Source organism: Antechinus flavipes, chromosome 3 (genome assembly GCF_016432865.1).
Source record: "Antechinus flavipes isolate AdamAnt ecotype Samford, QLD, Australia chromosome 3, AdamAnt_v2, whole genome shotgun sequence".
NCBI classification, from domain to species: Eukaryota; Metazoa; Chordata; class Mammalia; order Dasyuromorphia; family Dasyuridae; genus Antechinus; species Antechinus flavipes.
Genome location: NC_067400.1, coordinates 514,909,752 through 514,932,963, shown reverse-complemented (window position 1 = coordinate 514,932,963; position 23,212 = coordinate 514,909,752). Strand labels below are relative to the sequence as shown.

Genomic DNA, 23,212 nt, shown 5'->3' with positions numbered 1-23,212 from the left:
CCCAGCCACAAGAGGAACTATGCACCAGAGGTAGAACAATTATAGCCAAATCCACAGGGCAAGATAAAAGCCTCATGACACTGGAGAAGCCCAGTTTTTAATGTACTCACTCAATACCCCACCCCTAACAATCTCCATGCTACTCTGGCAGGGATGCAAAAGTCAACCCAAAGATTTGTGCCTAAGATTCACAAAAAGATTCTCTTTTTGCTGTAGCAACTTTGCCCACCCAATTGCAACAAGGAAAAATACTGACTCTGCCCAGGCAGGTGAGAATAGGAGAAGAGAGGGAAGGAGAAACATGTAGGCCAAGAAGCCAGTAAAAGTGTGGTGCATCCTAAAGGAAAGGAAATGGAAATCCTGCCTAGGTCAGTGTTGCCTGTCACAAAAATCATTTAAGATAAGGACCAAAACAGATGAAAATTAGATCCTCTAATATGGGGAAAATGGCCTGAGGCAGCTTTGCAATGCAGTCTTAGAGGTGTGCCCCTTGTCAAAGAGGGAAAAGTCAAAAAGTTAGTGATGGAAATATATTAAAAAAAGGCAGCTGAAATGCAAAAAATTTCACAAGAAAAAAAGTCAATTAAAAATCTAGCAGGAAAAAATTAGAAAAATAAATTCCTTTAAAATAACTATAGACACTATAAAATACTTGGTAGTCTACCTGCCAAAACAAACCCAGGAAGTAATATGAACAAGTGGAAAACACTTTTAATTACACATGGGTAGGCTGAGTCAACATAATAAAAAAAAAATTCACAATTCTACTTAAATATAAGTATTCAATGTCATACTGATCAAAGTAACAATTATTGTATAGAGCTAGAAAATACACAGGACCAAATGAAATAATTCATAGCTCACTTTTAAAGAAAGTCTACACACAGTAACACAGGCACACAGTAGTTAAATTCAGCAAATTTAAGCACATACAACAAGTCCTACAACTAGTTATTAGGAAGAACTTCAAAACTGAATAAAACAGACAGAATATATGAATTATTACAGAAAAGAAATTCAACAATACAGAACTATTCTACATCCACTAGAAACCACAAAAGGAAATAATAAATATTCTGAAAAGCACAACTTCCTAAGATATATGTAAAATATATATATATACATATATATATATAAACCTAAAAATATATATACTAAAAACCAGAGGCTCATCATCAATAAAAAAAGATGGACATAATTTAAAAAAAAAAAAAAAGAGGCATTTAAGGCACTTCAGAAAAGATTAAAAAAAAAAAAAAACACAGAACATTCAACTTACAAGGACACCAAAGAACAGAAATACGAGAAAATAAGTATAACTAAGGAAAGAATAAGTAATAAAATGAATTACTCCATCTCTAAAGATTATTTTTTTCTTTTTCAAAACAGCAAACAATTTGATATAGGTTAAACATGTACAAGAGATTATTTTTTAAAAAGAGAAATCTCAACTGGCATATAGCAGTTAAAAAATAGAGGGATTAGCAAAAAAAAAAAATTTAAGTTTACAAGGAAAGATGAAAACAGAATTTAAAGAAATAAAAATGTGAAGGTAGAGGAACAGAAATGCACCACAGACTAAACCCTATAGGTAAAGCATTTTATTTTGTAAGGAAAAAAGTTGTGGAATGGAAGTGTTTATAAATAGGAAGAGTAGAGGAGGAAAACAGAAGGGAATGTGTAATCAAAATCCATGAGTAAGCAATAAAAGGAAGATAACTCCTACAATATCTCAGCAAAAAAAAATCTGTCAAAAATGGAATGGTAGAAAAGAAGAACTGAAAGTGAAGGAATGAAAAAAGGAGGTCTTACCCAAACAGAAGATCTGTCAAACAGATTGGAAGAAATCTGACAGAAAAGCCCTCACACAGAACATTCAGATATATGTACTATGTCTATGTCTATGATGGGATATGGTGACTTGTTATGATAGTTGTTTCAGAAGAAAACTACTTCCTCTGAGAAACTACTGTGCCTCCACAGACAATATCCTGTCCTAAAGAAGGAATATTATTAGATCCCCGTGGCAACTAGCACTCAGAAGGATGTGAAAACGTAGACATAGGGATTAGATCACATAAGAAATAAAAAGGAAAATGACCATGGAGAGGGCAGGAAATAGAATTAGACACAGAGTAATTTCCACCATGAGACAGTGTTGCTATCCTCGTCGTCGTCATTCTTTGTCCTTCTTTTTCGAAAAGGACCATGAGATCAGGGAGGTGATGCCACAACACACAAGTGATCGGTATTTGAGTGAGAGAGGGCTGTGCAAGGTCACCTGCCTTACTTTGTCCTCTGGAGCTGTCTGGGTCCCAAGGCCAGATATAGATCAGGATAACTGGAGGTGACCCTGGATGCAGAGGAAGATGCTGGCCTTTTTAAGCTAAGATCTTTAACAGGTCTCACTAATTAAATGGAATTGATTGCCCAACTGACGAATCAACTAGTGATTAAAAATAGGTAGGAAAAGCAAAAAATGGTCTCTTTTACCTAATCAAAAAAAAAAAAAAATCAATCTGGGAAGGGAAGAAATTCTGAGGGATTTCTGGCCATAACAGAAACAATTGCTATTTATATTCACTCTGCACCAATCAGGGCCCAAACAACTACATGAAAGATAATAATAATGAGACAACACACCAAAATTTCTAGGATTAAATCTCTAAAATATACATTAACAAAATAGGAAAAGATTAATGAAATTTTTTATTTTAAAAAACTAGAGAGCTAACAAAAACTCAAAATAAGGACACGAGAAAATCTTGAATATTAGAGGAGAAATAGATAAATTAGAAACTAAAAAGGTTATAGAACTAATAAACAAAAGATGGTTCTCTGACTAAATACTGAAAAATCTTTAGCCAACCTGATTAAAAAGAAAGCAGAAAAACAAATTAACAAAATAAAAAAAGTACAAGATGAAATCACCATACCAGAACAAGTTTTTTAAAAAAGAACTTTTGGAACCTACAATGCATACTTGTATGCTAAGAAAACTAGAATAAAAAAAAAAATAGAGAATTACCTTCAAAGACACACAATATCCAAACTCAGTCTCAATAAAAGGAAATAGAATTGTAAAAAAACTACAAAAATTTTTTAGTAAAGATAGCTTCTTAGCAGCAGCAGTATCATAACTAGCATTTATATAGCACTTAATGATGTAGACTGACCCTTTTCTCTTGTCCAGACGAACCCCAACCAGCTATTATAAGGCATAACCAATTCTCAGATTATCTAGTTGTATAGAGTTACTCTATACAACTTCTATTATCTATCCCCCCAACCTCAATGTATCTTTAAACAACCTTTGAGATACTGATTAGCATATCTTTAGACAAATCTGGTACCTGGTCAGTCATCAGGTGGTTCTATCTGGCCCCTAGATGCCTCCCAGAATTCCCACTTTTATTTTCCTGATTTTCTTGAGAAACCCGCAAGGCTATATTTTCTCTGTAAAAGATGTACTCATGATGATCTTTGCTAAATACTTTCTAAAATTAAGCTTACTGAGGCACTCTTTCTCTCCCCCCATAATGTCTTTCCTCTAATAGCATTTTTCTCTGATTAGTCTGCTAAACTCCTCATATTCCTTGAATAGTTTCTTCTAAATTCCTTTCCTCTGCAACCCTATTGCTCTCCTAACTCTCATATTTGCCACTCCTGGTTCCTATTTTACCTTTTATTTTGTCTGTAACCTCTTCTCCTAAATAAACCTACCTTTTGGCAAAGAAAATGGCTATTGCAAATTTGTCACATCTTTATTTTGAACTAGGAATTGCTATCCTGACCTCATCACATACTAAGCACTTATACTAAGCACTTTACAAATATTGTCTCACTTTATCCTCATGACAACTCATAGAAATATGTGCTATTATCCACATTTTAGAGTTGAAGAAACTTTGGCATACAAGGTTAACTGATTTGCCCAAGATTGTATACAGCTAATATTTGAAACCATATTTGAACTCAGGTCTTCCTGACTGCAGGCCCAACACTCTATCAACTGAGTCACCTAGTTGCCTCTATAAAATCTTATAAAATTTTTAAAGAGCAATTAATATCATTACTTTATAAAAAATTCTCAAAAACTAAGAAAGAAATCATCTGACTAGATCCTTTCATGAGACAAACATAATACTAAAATCTAAACCAGGGAAGGATAAAACAAAGAGTGAGAATCATAAACCAATGAATATTGATTCAAACGTTTTAAATAAAATCCTATCAAAAATATTACATCCAATTTATGCTAAAAATGATTTACTATGATAAAGTTATACTTTTATCAGGAATGCAAAGATAGTTCAACATTGGGAAAACAATTAACTCAAAAATAAATCATATTAAAAGCAAAAATATCTAAAAGCACAGGGAATCTGAATAGATTGCAGAGAAAGCCTTTTACATTATTTATGCAAAAAAAAAAAAAACAAACATAAAGCTATGCATAGAGGAATCTTTCTTTAACATGACACAAAGTATCTATCTAAACCCAAAAGCAAATGTTATACATAATGGGAAAGTACTAGTTTTTCCAATAAACAGGAATAAAGCAAGGAAACTCCCTTTTCTAGCAATATATTTTATTCTACAAATACTACCAATAATAAAGAGAAGAAAAAAATTAAGGCATAAAGATAGGTAACTATCCCTATTTGCTAATGATATGATGGTTTGCTTGGAAAATATTAAGGAATCACCAAAGAAACTAAATGAGACAATTAACAGCTTCAGCTAAAAAATATGCCTAAGAAAATCAATAGCATTTCAATGTATAAATAACAAAATGTAGGAAAGGGTAAGAGAAAGAGAAGTGCCATCCAGAATAACTACAAAGCACATAAAATATTTGGGAGCCAATCTACCAAACCTTGCATAGTTTCAATTACAAGATGCTCCTTATAGAAATAAAATGCAATTTAAATAGGGAAAGATTCAATATTTGTGGCTAGGCTGTGCAGTGTAATAAAATGACAATACTACTAAAGTTAAATTTATAGACTTAATACTATACCTGACTACCAAAAGGATACTTTACAGAGCTAAAGAAAAAAAAATTTAATTTATAGGAACAAAAGACTTCTACTCTATTAAGGGAAATAATGGGGAGGAGGAGGGGGTAAGAATCAAGGAATATTATCATTTGTAAACCTCAAACTATATACTATAAAGCAGCAATCATCAAAATCATTTGTTTAAAAAAAAAAAAAAAACCTCCCTGTATTTCCTTGTTGTTAAAACAACTTGTTTTAACAACTTGTTAAAAAAAAAATTAGAAAAGTAGTTCAATAGACAAGATAGACAAGGAAAATCAGAAATAACTAAACTCAACAAACCAGCGTTCAACAAACCCCAAAAAAATCTTTCTAAAAGTAGGGGTCCAAGGTGTGGACCATGTATGCAATTGCATACTTTTTTTGTGTCACAACCCCCTCTATTCCTAGTTCAACATTCAATTCAACTCACCTCCCAGGCTGGGGATAATCCATCTATATCCAGCAGTTGTTCAGAGATCCGACTTCGAAAACCAAAGTCCTAAGGGCAGAGAAGGGAAGGGTATGAATTCCTAACTCAAAGAGAATCCTAAATCTATTATACACCCTAACCCTCCCTGTTTTCCACCATGGTCAGAAAGAGCCAGAGCTCCTTATTGCTGTATCTCTTTCTTCCTGAGGCACAAACAGAAGAATTTCAGTCTGTCTGACTCTTCATGACCTCATCTGAGGTTTTCTTTTTTTTTTTTTTCTTTTTTTTTTTTTAATTTTAATTTTATTTTTTTAAATAATAACTTTGTATTGACAGAATCCATGCCAGGGTAATTTTTTACAACATTATCCCTTGCACTCGCTTATGTTTCGTTTTTTCCCCTCCCTCCCTCCACCCCCCCCCCCAAGATGGCAAGCAGTCCTATATATGTTAGATATGTTACAGTATATCCTAGATACAATACATATTTGCAGAACCGAACAGTTCTCCTGTTGCACAGGGAGAATTGGATTCAGAAGGTAAAAATAACTCGGGAAGAAAATCAACAATGCAAATAGTTCACATTTGTTTCCCAGTGTTCCTTCTTTGGGTGTAGCTGTTTCTGTCCATCATTTATCCATTGAAACTCAGTTAGGTCTCTTTGTCAGAGAAATCCACTTCCATCAGAATACATCCTCATATAATATCGTTGTCGAAGTGTATAATGATCTCCTGGTTCTGCTCATCTCACTTAGCATCAGTCCATGTAGGTCTCTCCAAGCCTCTCTGTATTCATCCTGCTGGTCATTCCTTATGGGGTTTTCTTGACAAAGATACTGGAGTGATTTGTTATTTCCTTCTCCAGTTCCAGATGAGGAAACTGAAGCACAAAGGGTTAAGTGACTTGCCCAGGGTTACACAGCCAGTAAGTGTCTCAGGCTGGATTTGACCTCATTTCTTCCTAATGCCAGATCTGGTGCCACCTAGCTGCTCTAACAGAAGAATCCCTAATCTTAACAAAGGGATTTGGATGCTACCAGAGGTAGTGAAAAGCAAGTGCCTCCATTCAGATATCAGCCTTACACAAGAAGGTGCTCCAGGAGCTACCAACCCACAGGCCGCACACAGCCCCCAGTCTGGGTGCTCCTCCTAGAGAGCCAGAGGACAACAATCTGGCCGCATGCTAGTTACAATAGCTCAGCCATTAGCATTGATAAAAAACATGATTCTCATTACTGTTATATAAGAAAGGATCAGCAGGCAGATTTCAAAAAAGTCTGGAAAGACTTAGATGAAATGAAGCCAAGTGAAATCCACAGAACCAAGAGAACACTGCACATAACAAGAAGATGATTATGTGAAGATCAACTGTGATAGATGTGGCTTTTTTCAACAATGAGGTGATTCAGGCCAATTCCAATAGACTTGTGATGGAGAGAGCCATTGTATCCAGAGAGAGAACCAAGGAAACCGAATGTGGATCAAAACAAAAGTAGTTTCACCTTTTTTGTTGTTTCTTTTTTCTTTATTTCTTTTTTTTCCCTTTTTACTTAATTTTTCTTGTGCAGCATGATAAATATGGAAATATGTTTAAAAGAATTGCACATGTTTAACCTTATATTGGAATACCTGATAACTAGGGGAGCGGGCAAAGGGGAAAGGAGGGAGGAAAATTTGAGGTTTTGCAAGGGTGAATGTTTAAAACTATCTTTGTATGTATTTTGAAAAATAAAAAAATCATTTTTTTTTAAATAACATGATTCTCAGCCAAATCAGCCAAAACTCTGATCTAGAAGCCCATAGTTCTTTTCATCCACAACCCAAAGATGCTTGAGGGCCTCTTCCTCCATGTGGACAATTCTTTTTAAAAAAGTCAAGATTCATTATTCCATGGGCATTACTGATATAGTGGCTCTTCTCAGACCATACTTACCAGTGACATTTTGCACCCTACTTTTAGTTTTCTGAAATCTTCTCTTCTAGTAATATTTCTGTTTTGGCTTGGATCCTACCCCAGTTTTCCCCAGCTACCATCAGTCTTTGTAAACCGTTAGGGCAGTTAGCCACAGGGGCCCATAACCTCTTCATTTCTCTGTTTTTCTTCCTAACTGTCAAAGTTCTTTTTTTGCCCTTATCTATTAATCCCTTCTTTTTTATCTTCCACCTACTTACAGATACTGGGCTATTTCTTGAATTGCTGCTCTGCCAAAAAATAAAACTTCACCAGCTTCTCCCCTTAAGTGAAGATACCAATCAAAATGCCAAGAGACAGCAAGGTAGAAAATCTAGAACAGAGAATATACAAAAGTGTCTCCCTCTCCTCTTCTTCCCCTTCTTTGCTAAAGGAGGGCACCATGGATATAACATTAAATATAAAACTAGACTCAACTGATACTTTGTTTAATTTTGCTGAATTGTTTGCCTTCTCCCCCCCCCCCTTTTCTTAATGATTTTAAGGGATAATTCACTGGATAGGAGTAGGATTGATTTAAAAATTAAGGAAATGTTAAACAAAAGATATCAAAAAAAATTTTTTTAAAGAAAACATAATGGTAACAACATTCTGACACAAAATTTTACCCTTACAGAAAACACTAAGAATCTCTGACTAAGTAGAGTTCTAGAATTGATCCCCATCCTAGCTTCAAAACTATAAAAAGAGTGACCCCTGTTTTTTGAGCTTACAAGTTGATATGTTTACATATCATACAAGTAACTAAAATGAAATCCATGTGATATAATTCTGACTTACCAATCCAAGAAATGACTTGGGATCAGAATGGTCAGAGAATTCCAACTCTTTCACATGATCACTGATCTCTGACTCCTAGGAGAAGATCCATGAAGAAAAATCATATGAATAAATATACTACAAGAGTCACAGCACAATCAATACAAAGGTTCTATAATTATCCATAAAATTCAATTCAGTTCACACTGCAAGCCCATATATTTTGGTCTCTGTAGGTTATTCTTGCCCCAAAGAGAAAGAAATCTGTTCTAACCTGAGCAATCTAGAACAGGGGCTATTTACAATATCATTCTTAAGCCATATAAAATTATGACTTTAGACCTCAAGCAGTGGGAGGTTGTTGTTCCTAACTTTCAGGTCTTCATCATTTGCAGGTACCTTAGCAAATGATTTCGCTGGCCTTATATGGACCTGCAAGCCAGACATTCCCCACCCTAATCTAGATACATGCTTTCTCTCCATAGTAACTGCCACATTCTACACATTTTGGCTGGATAGATCTAGCATGAATCTGTCTACCTCTAGTTTAATTCAAATCACCTTGATATAATTAGAAGAAAGATGTCTCTGAGACTATGAAAAAGCAACATAATCAGGTGTTGTGGGCAAGGATAAAGACTTGGGGCTAAGGTGCAAACCACAATTGTAAAAGACAATGGGAAGGAAGGAAAATAGAGAGTAGGAGACAAACAGAGCATTAAGGTCCCTGGAGAGCTAGATGAAAAACCAACTCCTGTACTGAATTTTTAGTGCCAGCAGACTCAAAGCCTAGTTCAGGATTTTATGGCCCAATTGGGCCTTAGGAATATTTGTCACAATTAAGGGTGTTGGCTCTATACCTGTTTCGGACAGTCTATTGAAGGTCTGCAAATGGAGCATTCTGCCTTGGTAATAAAGATGTGGGACTGTGACTTTGGAGAGTATTTACAGAAGCTGCAAGGAAATACAGGGAGGAACTGCCCATATGAGAAGGTGACTTACTTCATTACCATCCAATCTGCTCTCTGTTTTCGGCTCTGTCAGCTCCTTCTCTAGTTCATCCACTGCCTCTTTCTTCTCAGAGCCCACCTCTCCAACCACCTCAGGGTCTTCTAAAGACTGCTTCTTGGCTGTTCCAGTATTATCACCAGTCCCTGATTCTACCATTCGAGTCATTTGTGGCCGGGAGGCTCCAGGGTCACCCTTCTCACTGTCTTCCTTGTCTGGGAGCCAAGCACTTGCCAGCTTCCCTCGTCGGCCTTCGCCATCTGCACTGCCCAGACTACTTTCTACGTCTCGGCTGAAGAGCTTGTCGCAAGTCCGAGGGTAGGGGATATCTGAACCCAGCGATGTTTCCTTCTTATCCTCTGGTTGGCTTCTTGGAGACTCCTAGGTAGCAAATGCATAAATGTTTTAAAAAAACAAAAACAAAAACAAAAAAAAGGGAGAAACACAAAGAGAGGCTGGCATATTTAACAAATGTTTTAATGAATTCTATCAGAGGTGAGCTAGATTCCTTCATTTAACAAATACATACTGAATGTGTATAGAGTGCTATATATGCAGATATATGTATGTTATGCATATGATAAACATATGTATAAGAATGTATATGTACATATATAGCTACATTTAAATTATTCAAATTACTTTGGCTTCCTGTAAATTACGAACAATAATATGAATAGCAATAACTTATTTTTGTACCATAAATAATTAAAAAGAAGTACTGTGGTTCAGTACATACTGAACACTTACTAAGTACCAGACACTATGAGAAAGACAGAATCCTTGTCCCTGAGAAACTTGTAGTCTAATAAGGCAGGTGGTATAAGTATACAAATAATTATCAATATAGATATAAATGTATGAATCTTGATATGTCATGTAGAATTGTCTCATATAATTATTCTATAAAAAGTATAAATAAAGAGTTATGGAATTTTGAGGGTGAGAGAGATTACTTTCAGTTTAGGAGATCAGGAAAGGCTTCACAATAGAGAAAACATTTAAGCTATACCTTGAGTTTTGAGCAGAATTTCAAAACAAAGATATAGGGGAAGTACATTTTTAGCAGAGCAAATAGCACAACTAAAGGCAGAGAGATCATGTTTAGGGAATGTGGAACAGTCAAGTTTGGCTAGATAGTACAATGTATAAATGCTAATAGGAAGTAAGTCTGGAAAAGTAAGTTGAGAACAGCTTCTAGAGGGTTGTGAATGAGAGGCAAAAGGTGTTAGACATTATTCAATAGCCCATTTTGATCAGGGGAGTGACATGACCAAGAGTTGTTATACAAAGATTAATCTGACACTTGTATAAAACAAACTAAAGAGGACTCACACTCTGTGAGGATTAAGAAACTGTACTATAATATTAATAAGGAGGATAGGAATAATAAGGAAGATAGGATGAAGTGAGAAATATACAGAAAGAACTGACACAGCTCAGCACTCGCTTACATGGAGGAAGGATAAGGAAGAGAAAAGAGTCCAAAAAATGCCTGATGGTTTTCAGCCTAGGTACTTGGGAGGATAGTGGTATCATCCAGTGCCCCCAGTCCCTAGATTATACAACCTCCCATAAAAGTGACTCACTTAAAATGAAGACCACAAAAGTGAATTTAGAAATACTACTTATCACTTCTAGTATAAAGGGTCAAGCAGCCCCTGGTAGTGCTGATTTGACTTTCTTCCTGGTCCCAGTTTCCGAGACAAAAGGTGACAAGCAGACCCCAAAGTCAATATTTTAAAGAGCATGCCTGAGAATTATGTGAGATTTCTTAAGAAAGCCAGGATTTCCTTAATATATCTATTACCTTCACCAAAAAAGACCCAGAGCTCTCTTCATGAGTTACTATAGCACCAAAAAAATATCACTGCCAAGTGGCCAGCCTTCTGGGGTTAAGTCCACCCTCCAAACTAGGTTGGTTCTCAATCTCCCCCAGGTACCTTTCCAGCCTTATCAGGTACTTTACCTATCAGAACTTAGGCTCCTTTGGCACGGCCTTTGAGAAATCAAGGTCACCTCCATCCTACACTGAAATCTCAGAGGAAGCCTTCAGTGGAAGGTAAAAAACAAACTAAACTACCTAAATTAAGGGCATCTTGGGTAGCCTTGGGGAAATTGCTACTAAAAGACAATGGTTTTTGACCTGAATGTGTGAGATTCTTTTCGCCCCCTAGTGGACTAGAATGTCTAGCATACACTGTGAAAGACTAGGACCCTTAACAAATAATGGCCTATTGTGTTACCTTGGTCCCAACCAACCCTCAGCAGCCCAAGTGAGGGAAGCTAAGGAAAACCAAGGTAAAAGCCTGAGTGAAAGCTAAATAAGGAGAGCAAGAAGGAAATGAAAAGACATTAAGCTAATTTTTAGAATTTTTGTAAACTAAGTTTTATATAGCCTTTTTTTTCTTTCTTTCTTTCCTCTACTGCCTACAGACATGGTGGGTTCCATTTGCTGGAAGGTCTTCAGGCAGAGGTCAGAAACTTTTTGTATGCATAGTTTATAGGCCAAGACTCCTTCGGTGCAAGGGCTGGATGGCTCAGTCAGCCACTCAAGTTGTGGGAAACAATATGGAAATCCCTCTCTGATTCAGATCATCTGTAACTCCCCGATTTAGAAAGCTGCATGGGGGCACTGAGAAGTGAAGTGATTAGCCCAAGGTCACACAGCTAGTAAGCCCTCAAGAGAGAACTTAGACCCAAGTCTTTCAGACTCCAAAGATGGCCCTCAATCTACAACATATGCCCCATCGTGGTCTCCAGAACAGAAATGAAACCAACCTCTCTCCCTCCTCTTCTAAGAGAGGGGTAATAAGAATGGGTATTACTGCATATACTGTCAAACACAATCAATTTCATTTTGCTGAAAGGTTTTTCTTTGATGTAAGAGAGGATTCAATATGGGGTGGGGAGTATCACAGGAAATGACTGGGATATGAAAAGGAAAGGCATCAATAAAACATTTTTTAACCTAGCCTATCTTTAGTAATTAGGTCTGAATAAAGGCTTCCTCTGATGTACCTGGAGACTTCCAGGGGGCCAAAGCTAGGTGGTAGCATCTACCAACTGATCCTCAAACCCAGAATTTATGAGGCTTGGGATTTCATTAATAGGCAAAAAGTCTAGAAAAATCACCTTGAGGTTTTTTTTTTTTTTTTTTTTTTTTTTTTTTGCTGCATTCAAGGTTACTGAGAAGTTTGGGGTGTGTTTTAATTCTAGAGGAAAAGCACAAAAACCTAGCTTTTTAGTGATTTTTCTTACTAGTCAAAAAAAAACCTGAGTTAGGTACCTATGATTTTTAAAAGCAATAGAAGACTTATCCTTTGATGGCAGATGAGGAGACACTTCCTAGTTCCCGGGATATCACCCCATACAGGATGCTGACCTTGGATGTTGGAACTGAAACCCAATTTCCTACACATATACTTTACACTCATTTGCCACTAGTCAAGTTTCTCAGGTCCAATCACAGCATGAAAGTAAAATCCACACTCAGAAATGGGGCCAGTTCAAGCTTTCCTGGGCTCACACTGTCAGCAGAGAGGAGGTAATTTTCATCCCATAAAACATTCACACTGACATGCTTGTGCCACTGATTTGGACAACTCTGATGAGAGGTTTTAAGACTTTGTAGTTCTCTGCCCTGAATGTTCAATCAAACAAGAAGCAAAAAATCACTGGAGAGCAAATTAAACAACAAACACAAAAAAGAAACTTAGAACTTATGCGGTATTTTCCATCTAAGGATAATAACTGTTCACTAACCCCAAAAGTACTGCTTGTAGCTTCTGCATCTTATTAATAAGCTATATGTGGTGACAATCTTATGATACCCAAAGGGTTGTAAGGGAGATGAGACTCAGGTATCAGAAGCCATAGATTAGCTGATCCAGAAGAGAAATGAAGAGTGAAACAGGAGCAGGTGTGTAGACATGTACATATGTGCATGTATATGTATATGTATTTGTGTATGTATGCTTCTTACTATGGTAGACGACAGCCAGGAAAGTTCTTAGACTGAACTATAATCTCCACCCAGAAGCAAAGCCTAATTTTTATGAAGGGAAAAGGAAATGGGAGCTTTCCTACAGATGGTATTTAGCTCTTCTAACTTCTCCACGCTTGCCAAATTTCTTCGAGAAAGGCAGTGATTTTTTGCTTCTTGTTTGATGCCCTGTACCTGGGTGGGCATCATCATCCTGGGTTTGGATTTCTTACCCCAAGGAGTGGCATGTTGTTTTAAGGGGCAAGATGTTCCTACAGAGCTGATTAAAAGTCAGGAGACATCAGATACAAGGAGATTTCTCAAAACTAAGCCTTTTCCATTAAATCAAGGATTTGAAAATCATGGAATCTCTCCATACTAGATGATTGGATTAAACTTATTCTATCCAATCTGTAATTTGGGATTCTCATAAAGTAGATCTTTATAGTAGGAGTCACTCAGCAAATAATTCAGAAAATCTGATTTCCTAAATATTTTATTCATGAGGTATAACAATGGTGTTGAAGATGGAAAATCGGGGCAGCTAGGTGGTGCAGTGAATAGAGCACCAGCTCTGAAATCAGGAGGACCTGAGTTCAAATTTGTTCTCAGACACAACACTTCCTAGCTGTGTTCCTAGCTTGCCTAGGGCAAGTTATTTAACCCCAATTGCCTCAGAAAAAAAAAAAAAAAAAAAAGGAAAATCATGGTCCAAGTCTTAGTACCTATATTACTTAAGTAGCCCTGAACAAGTCATTTAATTTCTCTAAACCTTTTTTATAAGGTTCTTGTGAAGTCAGTATTTTGTAAACTTTAAATATGTTGACAACTGAAAAAGGGGGGCAAAGAGACCTCCTGCATATCAGAAGAACACTAAAACAAACTAATTTTTTTTGGCAGAGAAACACCAATAGGTAACTTTACAAGCAGATACAGGAGAGTGGAATGCTTTAAAAAAAAAAAAAACTAAATATTTTCACACATTTCTACTTTCATTTCATTCCCCATCCTCATATCACTAAAACCAAGAACAGAGAAATCCTAAAACATGAAGTTTCTAAACACAAGCTGCCTGACCTCCTGTGCTTTGTGGACCATGTGGGAAATACTTTATTCCTCTCTGTTCAACACAGTTTTGTTCTCTAGTCATCTGTGCCCAGTCCTGTTCCTTCTTCCTAGCCCCAAGTTCTGGACCATTCCTAAGCAAGTTTGTGCTATGGTTGCAGAAAAAGCCTGCAGAGAGAGGTAATGCCTCTAAGACACACTCCAGGAATACTCTCTTCCCTCCCCCACCACCACCAAAAGAGATGACAGCTTCAATGCCCACAGGTCCCTTTCTTCTTTTTATTATTATTATTATTATTAGCTTTTTATTTACAAATATATGCATAGGTAATTTTTTAGCATTGACAGTTGCAAATCCTTTTGTTCCAACTTTTTCCTTTTCCCCCCACCCCTTCCCCCAGATGGCAGGTTTGACCAATACATGTTAAATATGTTAAATTATAAGTTAAATACAATATATGTATACATGTCCATACAATTATTTTGCTGCAGAAGAAGAATCAGACTTTGAAATAGTGTACAATTAACCTGTGAAGGAAATCAAAAATGTAGGTGCACAAAAATAGAGGGATTGGGAATTCTATGTAGGTTCATAGTCATCTCCCAGAGTTCTTTCCCTGGGTGTAGCTGGTTCAGTTCATTACTGCTCTATTGGAACTGATTTGGTTCATCTCATTGTTGAAGAGAGCCACGTCCATCAGAATTGATCATCATATAGCATTGTTGTTGAAGTATATAATGATCTCCTGGTTCTGCTCATTTCATTCAGCATCAGTTTGTCTAAGTCTCTCCAGGCCTTTCTGAAATCATCCTGTTGGTCGTTTCTTACAGAACAATAATATTCCATAACATTCATATACGACAATTTATTCAGACATTCTCCAATTGATGGGCATCTACTCAGTTGCCAGTTTCTGGCCACTACAAAGAGGGCTGCCACAAACATTTTTGCACATGTGGGTCCCTTTCCCTTTTTTAAAATCTCTTTGGGATATAAGCCTAGTATTAACACTGCTGGGTCAAAGGATATATACAGTTTGATAGCTTTTTTAGCATAGTTCCAAATTGCTCTCCAGAATGGCTGGATGTATTCACAATTCCACCAACAATGTATCAGTGTCCCAGTTTTCCCGCATCTCCTCCAACATTCATCATTATTTTTTCCTGTCATCTTAGCCAATCTGACAGGTGTGTAGTGGTATCTCAGAGTTGTCTTAATCTGTACTTCTCTGATTAATAATGACTTGGAGCATCTTTTCATATGGCTAGAAATAATTTTAGTTTCTTCATCTGAGAATTGTCTGTTCATATCCTTTGACCATTTATCAATTGGAGAATGGTTTGATTTCTTATAAATTAGAATCAATTTTCTACATATTTTGGAAATGAGACCTTTATCAGATCCTTTGGATGTAAAAATGTTTTCCCAGTTTATTGCTTCCCTTCTAATCTTGTCTGCATTAGTTTTGTTTTCATAAAAACTTTTCAATTTGATATGATCAAAATTTTCTATTTTGTGATCAATAATGATCTCTAGTTCTTCTTTGGTCATAAATTCCTTCCTCTTCCACAGGTCTGAGAGGTAAACTATCCTATGCTCTTCCAATTTATTTATAATCTCATTCCTTATGCCTAGGTCATGAACCCATTTTAACCTTATCTATGTGGACAATGTTAAATGTGAGTCAATGCCTAGTTTCTGCCATACTAATTTCCAATTTCCCCAGCAATTTTTGTCAAACAGTGAGTTCTTATCCCAAAAGCTGGGGTCTTTGGGTTTGTCAAACACTAGATTATTAAAGTTATTGGCTCTTTTGTCCTTTGAACCTAACCTATTCCATTGATCAACTAGTCTATTTCTTAGCCAATACCAAATGGTTTTGGTAACCACTGCTTTATGATATAATTTTAGATCTGGTACAGCTAGGCCACCTTCATTTGAATTTTTTTTCATTAATTCCCTTGAAATTCTTAGGTCCCTTTCTTCTTGCCCAGAGAGCACAAAGGGAGGGAGTTCCTATGATCAACAGAAAACAGAACAAAAGGAAAGGAAGCAGGGGAAAAACACAAAAAAACAAAAATCCTAAAAATGAGTGTTTGTGCATGGATCTTACCCTGGGAATTAGCAGCCTTCTTTTTTCTTCCCACTGGGCTTACAGTCAGTCCAATTTATTTTCCATGCCTAATTAGTCTCAATTCTTTATATTACTCCTGGGGGTGGAGTCAAGATGGCAGAGATTAGACAGGATTTTGCCTGAGCTCTTCCTGGCTTCCCTCAGAATTGATACTAGATTAGCCTCCGAACAGACTTTGGAGTGACAGAACCTACAAACATTCGGAGTGTTATAATTTTCCAGCAAAAGATATCTTAGAAGAACTTCAGGAAAGGTCTGTCTCAGTTGGGCAGCAGGGAACAGACCCAGTTCAGGGTCACTGTGGGGAAGCCCAGGGGAAAGGCCCTGTGCCAGGAATCAAAATAAAGCAGCATTGGCTACTCTGTCTTGGATTAGCAGGCTACAAGATCAGCAAATTAGCTGTGAAACCTCCAACAAAACTGCAGAAGGTAAATAGTGAGCCCCTGAACTCCAGTATAACTGGCTGTACTTGGCAGGCCCACTCAGCACATTGGGGAAGCCTGCAGTATCACCGGCCCCAGCACAATCAATGAGAAGCTTGTCAACCTGTAGAGGAAGCTCAGAACAATCTTCTCTGTGCCCTAGGAACAGATATCAACCTTTAAAAATGATCCTAAAAAAGCAAAAAGAGCACTAACCATAGAGAATTACAATGGAGACAGGGAAGAACAGAATACAAATCCAGAAGAGGACAACAAGTAAAATTCTTTCTGGGAAAACCTCAAAGGGGAACATGAACTGCTCTCTAAGCTCTCTTAGGAGAGTTCAAAAAAGATATTAAAAGAAAATTAGAAGAAAAATGGGGAAAAGAAATGAGAGATTTGCAGGAGAGTTTGGAAAAGGAAACACAGAAATTGACTGAAGAAAATAACTCCTTAATTTTATATATATATATATATATATATATATATATATATATATATATATATATATATATATATTTCTGGTGAAATATATTTGTCTCTAATACTGTTAGCATCTTCAAATCACACTGACATCATTACCTGTTACTCTAAATTTCTGGCCACCTCAATTTTGATCTGCTGATGGGATTTTCACCAACCCAACAATGCTGTCTGTTCGCCTTACCCTGCAGCCTCCCCCATCCCTGATACTCATTCCCAGAACTTTTTTCATGAATTTTTTCCTTTTGATTCTCTAATAAGACTAGAGATGGGTTAAAACTATAAGCAGGAGAGAATAGGAGAGGGGGAAGAGAAAGAGAGACAGAGAAAGAAGAAGAACAAAAGAAAGAGAAGGAGGGAGAGAGAGGAAGACAAGTAGGGAGAGGAGGAAGGGAGGGATGTTGCTGCCTTCCTGCTGCCACCTCATGGAATGACTGGTAAATGATCAGCAACAGTCAAAGGAAGGACCCTCCACTCTGTCTCTAAAGCCTCTTTGGAAATTCTCTGTACTCACAAAGTGGGGCAAGTGCAAAGCAACTGAAAGGATCACTGATTCCAAAGGCCCAAACCCTCAGAAAGCCTGTCTTCTTTCACAATCCTTCATCTACCAACATCACCAGCTGACAAGGGCCCTGGTCAGCTGTGTCCTGCTCCCACGTAGCTTCCTTTAGACTCAGAACACAAGTTTCTCCCCATGGTAAAACCCAAGCTCTCTTTTTGTGGGGAAGAATGTAGAAATTCAACAGCGAGCAAAAAGCATAAAGCCCTTTATAAACTTGGTCCTGCTCTCTTTCCAGGATGGTTTTATAGCACACCTCACACATTCTGATTTCCTTGTTTTTTCTACAACCAACCTTCCAAATCACACCCATATATCTTTATTCAGGCTGGAATCCCCCATGCCTGGGATACTTTCTACTCACCTTCATTTCCTGGAATTCCTCGTTACTTTCAAGGTTTAGTTTACATTCCTCCTCCTACACAAGGCATTAATTGTTGATTCATCTGAGTATTAATGCTCATGTCCTTTGAAACTACTTTTTATTTAGTACCTGCTTTGTATATTTAGAGTTTATGCATATACATATTTCCTTCTCCCCTCCCATCTTACAACCCAGTAGAAAGTATGCTCCTTAAAGAGAAAAATTGTTTTTGTTTTTTTTATCTCCTGTGTCTAGTACAGAGTGGGCACTTTATAAAAGCTTGAGGAACTAAACTGAATTCCAGAGGGGTCTGAAGATAATGATTTCAGAGATCTCTTCCAGTTCCAAGAAACAATGATTCTAAAAAATCTTTCATCAAAGTGAAAGTTCAGAAACAATCAGGGATCTGTTTAAATGAGACTCTCTAGCTCATATATGAGGTAACTATCAATTAACAAGAAGCCCAAAGGAAATCTTGCCAACACACACCAGGTCCTCCCGAGACCATATAACAGCAGTGACCAAGCTGCTGCTTGTTCCTAGAAAGGGAATCTGTCTGGGACCATCTTTGTCCCAGAGCTTAGCTCAGAGACACTCAGAAGTTGTGCCAGGTCAAAGAGGAATGAAGAGATTCAATCCATTTCAACCAACATTTACTAAGGGCCTACCTGCTATGGGATAAGCACTACACTAACAGCAATGGGATAACAAAGACAAACACAGAACAATGCCCCCCCTTGAGGAAATGAGAGGAAGCAATATGAATATAGGAAAATAAATTACATTTATGTAGCACTTTAGAGTTGGCAGAACACTTTATACACATTCTCTTACTGATCTCCATAACAACCTCATGAGGTAAGTGTCCCATGGGACAGAAATCTGAGAATGAGAAAAACTAAGTGACTTGTCCAGGGTCTCATAATGTTAAGTCAGGATTTAAGCTCAAGTTTTTCTGATTCTGAGTCCAACACACTGTGCTATACTACCTCTCCAAAAATATCCCAAACAAACAAAAAAGCCCTGCCTCTCTGTGACCCCATCTGAGTTTTCTTGGCAGAAGTACTGAAGGGATTTGCTATTTCCTTTTTCAGCTTATATAACAGATAAGGAAACTGAGTAAAGCAGAGGTAAGTAATTTATCATATAACCAATAAGTATCTGGGGCCAGATCTGAACTCAGATTTTGCTGACTGCAGGTCACCTAGCTGACACAAAAAAGTGGAAGGATCCAAAAAAAAATACTGAGTTTTGATGGAGCTAGGAATTAGAATTCAGGAATAAAATAAATGCTGAATATATGAAATCAGGAATCATATGCATTGAAATAACATTAAACTTGAAGGAGCGTATGTAGTAAGTATAGTGAAAGACAGGGTAGTGAAAAAAGGGAAGAGAGACCAAGAGTATTGATGCAGCAAAGGGAATGGTCAGAAAGGCAAGAGGAGAAGCAGCAAAGAGACCCGTATTCTGAAAACCTGAAAAGAACAGAGCATTCAGAAGGGAGGAAAGACAAACGTGTCATACTCTCCCCATCTCCACACCTTTGCCCTGGCTCTCTCCTCTCCCCAGGACATATTTTTTCATCTCTGCTTCTCAGAAGTGTTTGTTTCCTTCAATATTTTACCCAACCTGTAAAGATTTATATGATCTGATGCTGAGTGAAAGAAGCAGAACCAGGGATACATTGTACATAATAAAAGCAAGAATATGTGATGCTCAATGATGAAAGGCTTGGTTCTTCTCAGTGGTTTAGTGATCCAAAGCAATCTTGATAGACTTTGGACAGAAAATGCCATCTGCATCCAGAAAAAGATGAAAGGGGAAGGCATTATAAACGAATGTAAAGTGAAGTAAGAAAATCTAGAAAAACTGAATGTAAATCAACACATATTGTATGCATTTCTTTTTTCTGTTTTTTTATCTCTCCCATAGTTTTTCCCGTTTGCTCTGATTTTTCTCTCCCAACATAATTCATAAAATAATGTGTATTAAAAATAAAACTAAAAAATTATGTACTCTGCTCAAATGACACCTTATATAGGAAGTCTTTCCAGATCCTCATGACTGCTGTTTCCCTTCACCCCAAAGCTATCTTATAATATATATATATATATATATATATATACACATATATATGTATATATGTGAATGAATAATGGTATATGAATATGACAAAATATTATTATCCTATAAGAAATATATATATATACACACATATATATGTGAATGAATAATGGTATATGAATATGACAAAATATTATCCTATAAGAAATGATAATCAGGCTGATTTCAGAAACGCCTGGAAAAATTTACATGAATTGATGCTAAATGAAGTGAGCAAAACCAGGAGAATATTGTACACAATAACAAAATTATGTGATGAGCAACTGTGATAGACTTGGCTTTTGTTAATAATGCAATGATTCAAGGCAATTCCAATACGGTTGGAATGGAAAATGCCAGTCACATGCAGAGAACACTATGGAAACTGAGTGTTGAGCAAAGCATTCTATTTTCATCTTCTATATTAGTTTTTTTCCCTTTTGGTCTGATTTTTCTTTCATATTATGACAAATGTGGAAATGTTTAAAAGGATTGGAAATATTTAATCTATATCAGACTGCTTGATATCTTTGGGAGGAGAGAGGTATATGAAGAAGGGAAAAAAATTTAGAATACAAAGTATTACAAAAATGAATGCTGAAAACTATCTTTACATATATTTGGAAAAAATAAAACACTATTGATAACGGGGGAAAAAAAGAGTTACCATGCAGCAGTGAGCAGTTGAGATTAGGTAATACAAATCTGTCAGTGAAACCAGTCAATATCCTATGACTTCCTCTGGAGGCTTTTAGTAGCTTGTTAAATAAGATCAGAGAAAACTAATGATTGGGGTAACCTATAATTAAAATTTGTAAAAGGATGAGTGTAATAACATAAGAAGACATGGCCTTCAAGAGAAGAAGACAACATGAGGTTAAACTAATAGAAATTATAAGAAGGAGAAAAGTAAAGCCAGTGAAGAAATGAGACAAAAAAATAAAAACCAAACAATATGGGGTGACATTACTGAAGGTCATGATGAGAATGAACATTTTCAGAGAAGTATAGCAAAGCAAGAGATGGCAGAATAAGAAATCCATTGATATAAAAAGTCATTCTCCAATGGATGTGTTCAAAAGATATGAACAAACAGTTCTCAAAAGAATTGCAAACTATGAACAACATTATGGAAGACTGTTCCAAATCACTAACAGCAGGAGAAATACAAATCAAAACAACTTTATGGTTTCACCTCATGCCCAGCAAATTGGCAAAGATGACAAAAAATAATAGTCTATGTTGGAAGAGCAATGAAAAAACTAACACCAATACTCTATTAACAGAACTGTGATTTGGTACTAAAACTTTCAAGAACAATTTGGAATCAGACTCAGAAAGTGACAAAAATACTTATACCCTTTGATCCAGAAATCTGATTGCTATACATGTACCCTCCAAAAAAAGTCAAAGAAAGAAAGAAAAATCTCATACTCAAATCTCATCTCATACACCAAAATACTTATAGTTCTACTTTTTGTAGTAGCAAAGAAATGAAAAACAATTACACCTATTAAAGAATGAGCAAACAAATCATGTTAAATGAATGCTGAAAGAAACAACGATAAGAAAAATAGCAAAAAACAGGGGAAGGCATTATGAACGAATGCAAAGTGAAGTAAGAAGATCCAGAAAAACTATATTCACAATAATTACAACATAAACGGGAAGGACAATGACAAAAAAAGAAAGTAAATGCTAATTTATTCTAATGACTAAGTTTGGTCCTCAAAATGAGATGAGAAAGCATACCTCCTTCCATTCATTGGACAGATGTGTCCATGTGTATAGAACATAGAATACATCAATTAATGAATCAATAAGTGTCTGCTATGTGACCAACACTATGCCAAGCATTGGGTAAAAAGAAGGGAACAATTCTTAAGTGCAAATTGAAGCAAACATTTTTCACTTTCTTTAATTTTCTTGTTCTTTCTTATAACATGGCTTCTATGGAAATCTGTATTAAAAGACTGTATTTGCCTTCTCAGTGGGTGGGAACCAGGATGGATGGAGGGAAACAATTTGAAATTCAAAATTTTAAAAGATGAATGTCAAGAATAAATAAATATTTTAAAAATAAGCTTACATTCTAACAGGGGAGATAAAAATACATGTAGAAATATATACAGCATAAAGTTAACAAATACAAAACATATAAAGTAGCCAAATACCACGTAGTTTTGGAGGGATATTGTCAGATGTTAATTTTACAGAATTATGGGTTGGGTTTTTCCTTTTTCTTATTTTTTGTTATAAGAAATGGCTCTCTGTAGAGAGGTGGGGGATAGACAGATTTAGAAATTAAGGTGTTTTAAAAAAGAGAGAGAGAGAGACATATCAATTGATTTTTCCCCTCAAAACTTAAAAAGATTACAGATTTGAGAGAGTAATCTCAGAGGTCTGGATCATGGAAGTCAAACAGTTATAAGTAGCAACAAGATCAAAATTATGTATAAGTATAGCTGATGTAGAACAAAAGTACAGATGAAATTGAGGAAATGAAAACAGAAGGTTAAAATATCTGAGTGGACATCAGCAGGTGTATTAAAGGCCTAGAATGAGGGGTTGAGGTATAAAGAAGACTGTGACCCAGATGGTAAACTTGTCGAGAAAGAAGAAAGAATGACCTGGTGACCAGTTAATAGCCATCAGGATCAAAATAGAGCAATAGCACAGGGTAGAGTAAACCTCAAAGGAGAACATGCTGCTGAGTTAGTGTCAGAGCAATGACTGCTAAGTGATGATAGTGAAGAGTAAGGAGTGAGTAAGTACCGTTCACGGCCTCACAGAGGAGGAATGAAGGAAGGTCCTGGAGCACCGGAGTACTCATTCATCACTGGAGAAAGTGTCTAGAGACTCAGTATCTTCAAGTGCAA

At 36.4% G+C, this 23,212-nt stretch overlaps 1 protein-coding gene across 4 annotated transcripts in view; it reads right to left on the bottom strand.

The window, feature by feature from the left end:
- Nucleotides 1–23,212, bottom strand: part of CEP164 (centrosomal protein 164) — an 85,763-nt gene that overhangs the window by 38,236 nt on the left and 24,315 nt on the right. For all 4 annotated transcript variants that reach the window (XM_051987046.1, XM_051987047.1, XM_051987049.1 and 1 more), the window contains exons 8-10: nt 9,209–9,595; nt 8,228–8,302; nt 5,476–5,544 (exon numbers count right to left, since the gene is read on the bottom strand). In XM_051987046.1, coding sequence (XP_051843006.1) covers nt 5,476–5,544; nt 8,228–8,302; nt 9,209–9,595 — 531 coding nt within the window. The remainder of the gene's footprint in view (nt 1–5,475; nt 5,545–8,227; nt 8,303–9,208; nt 9,596–23,212) is intronic.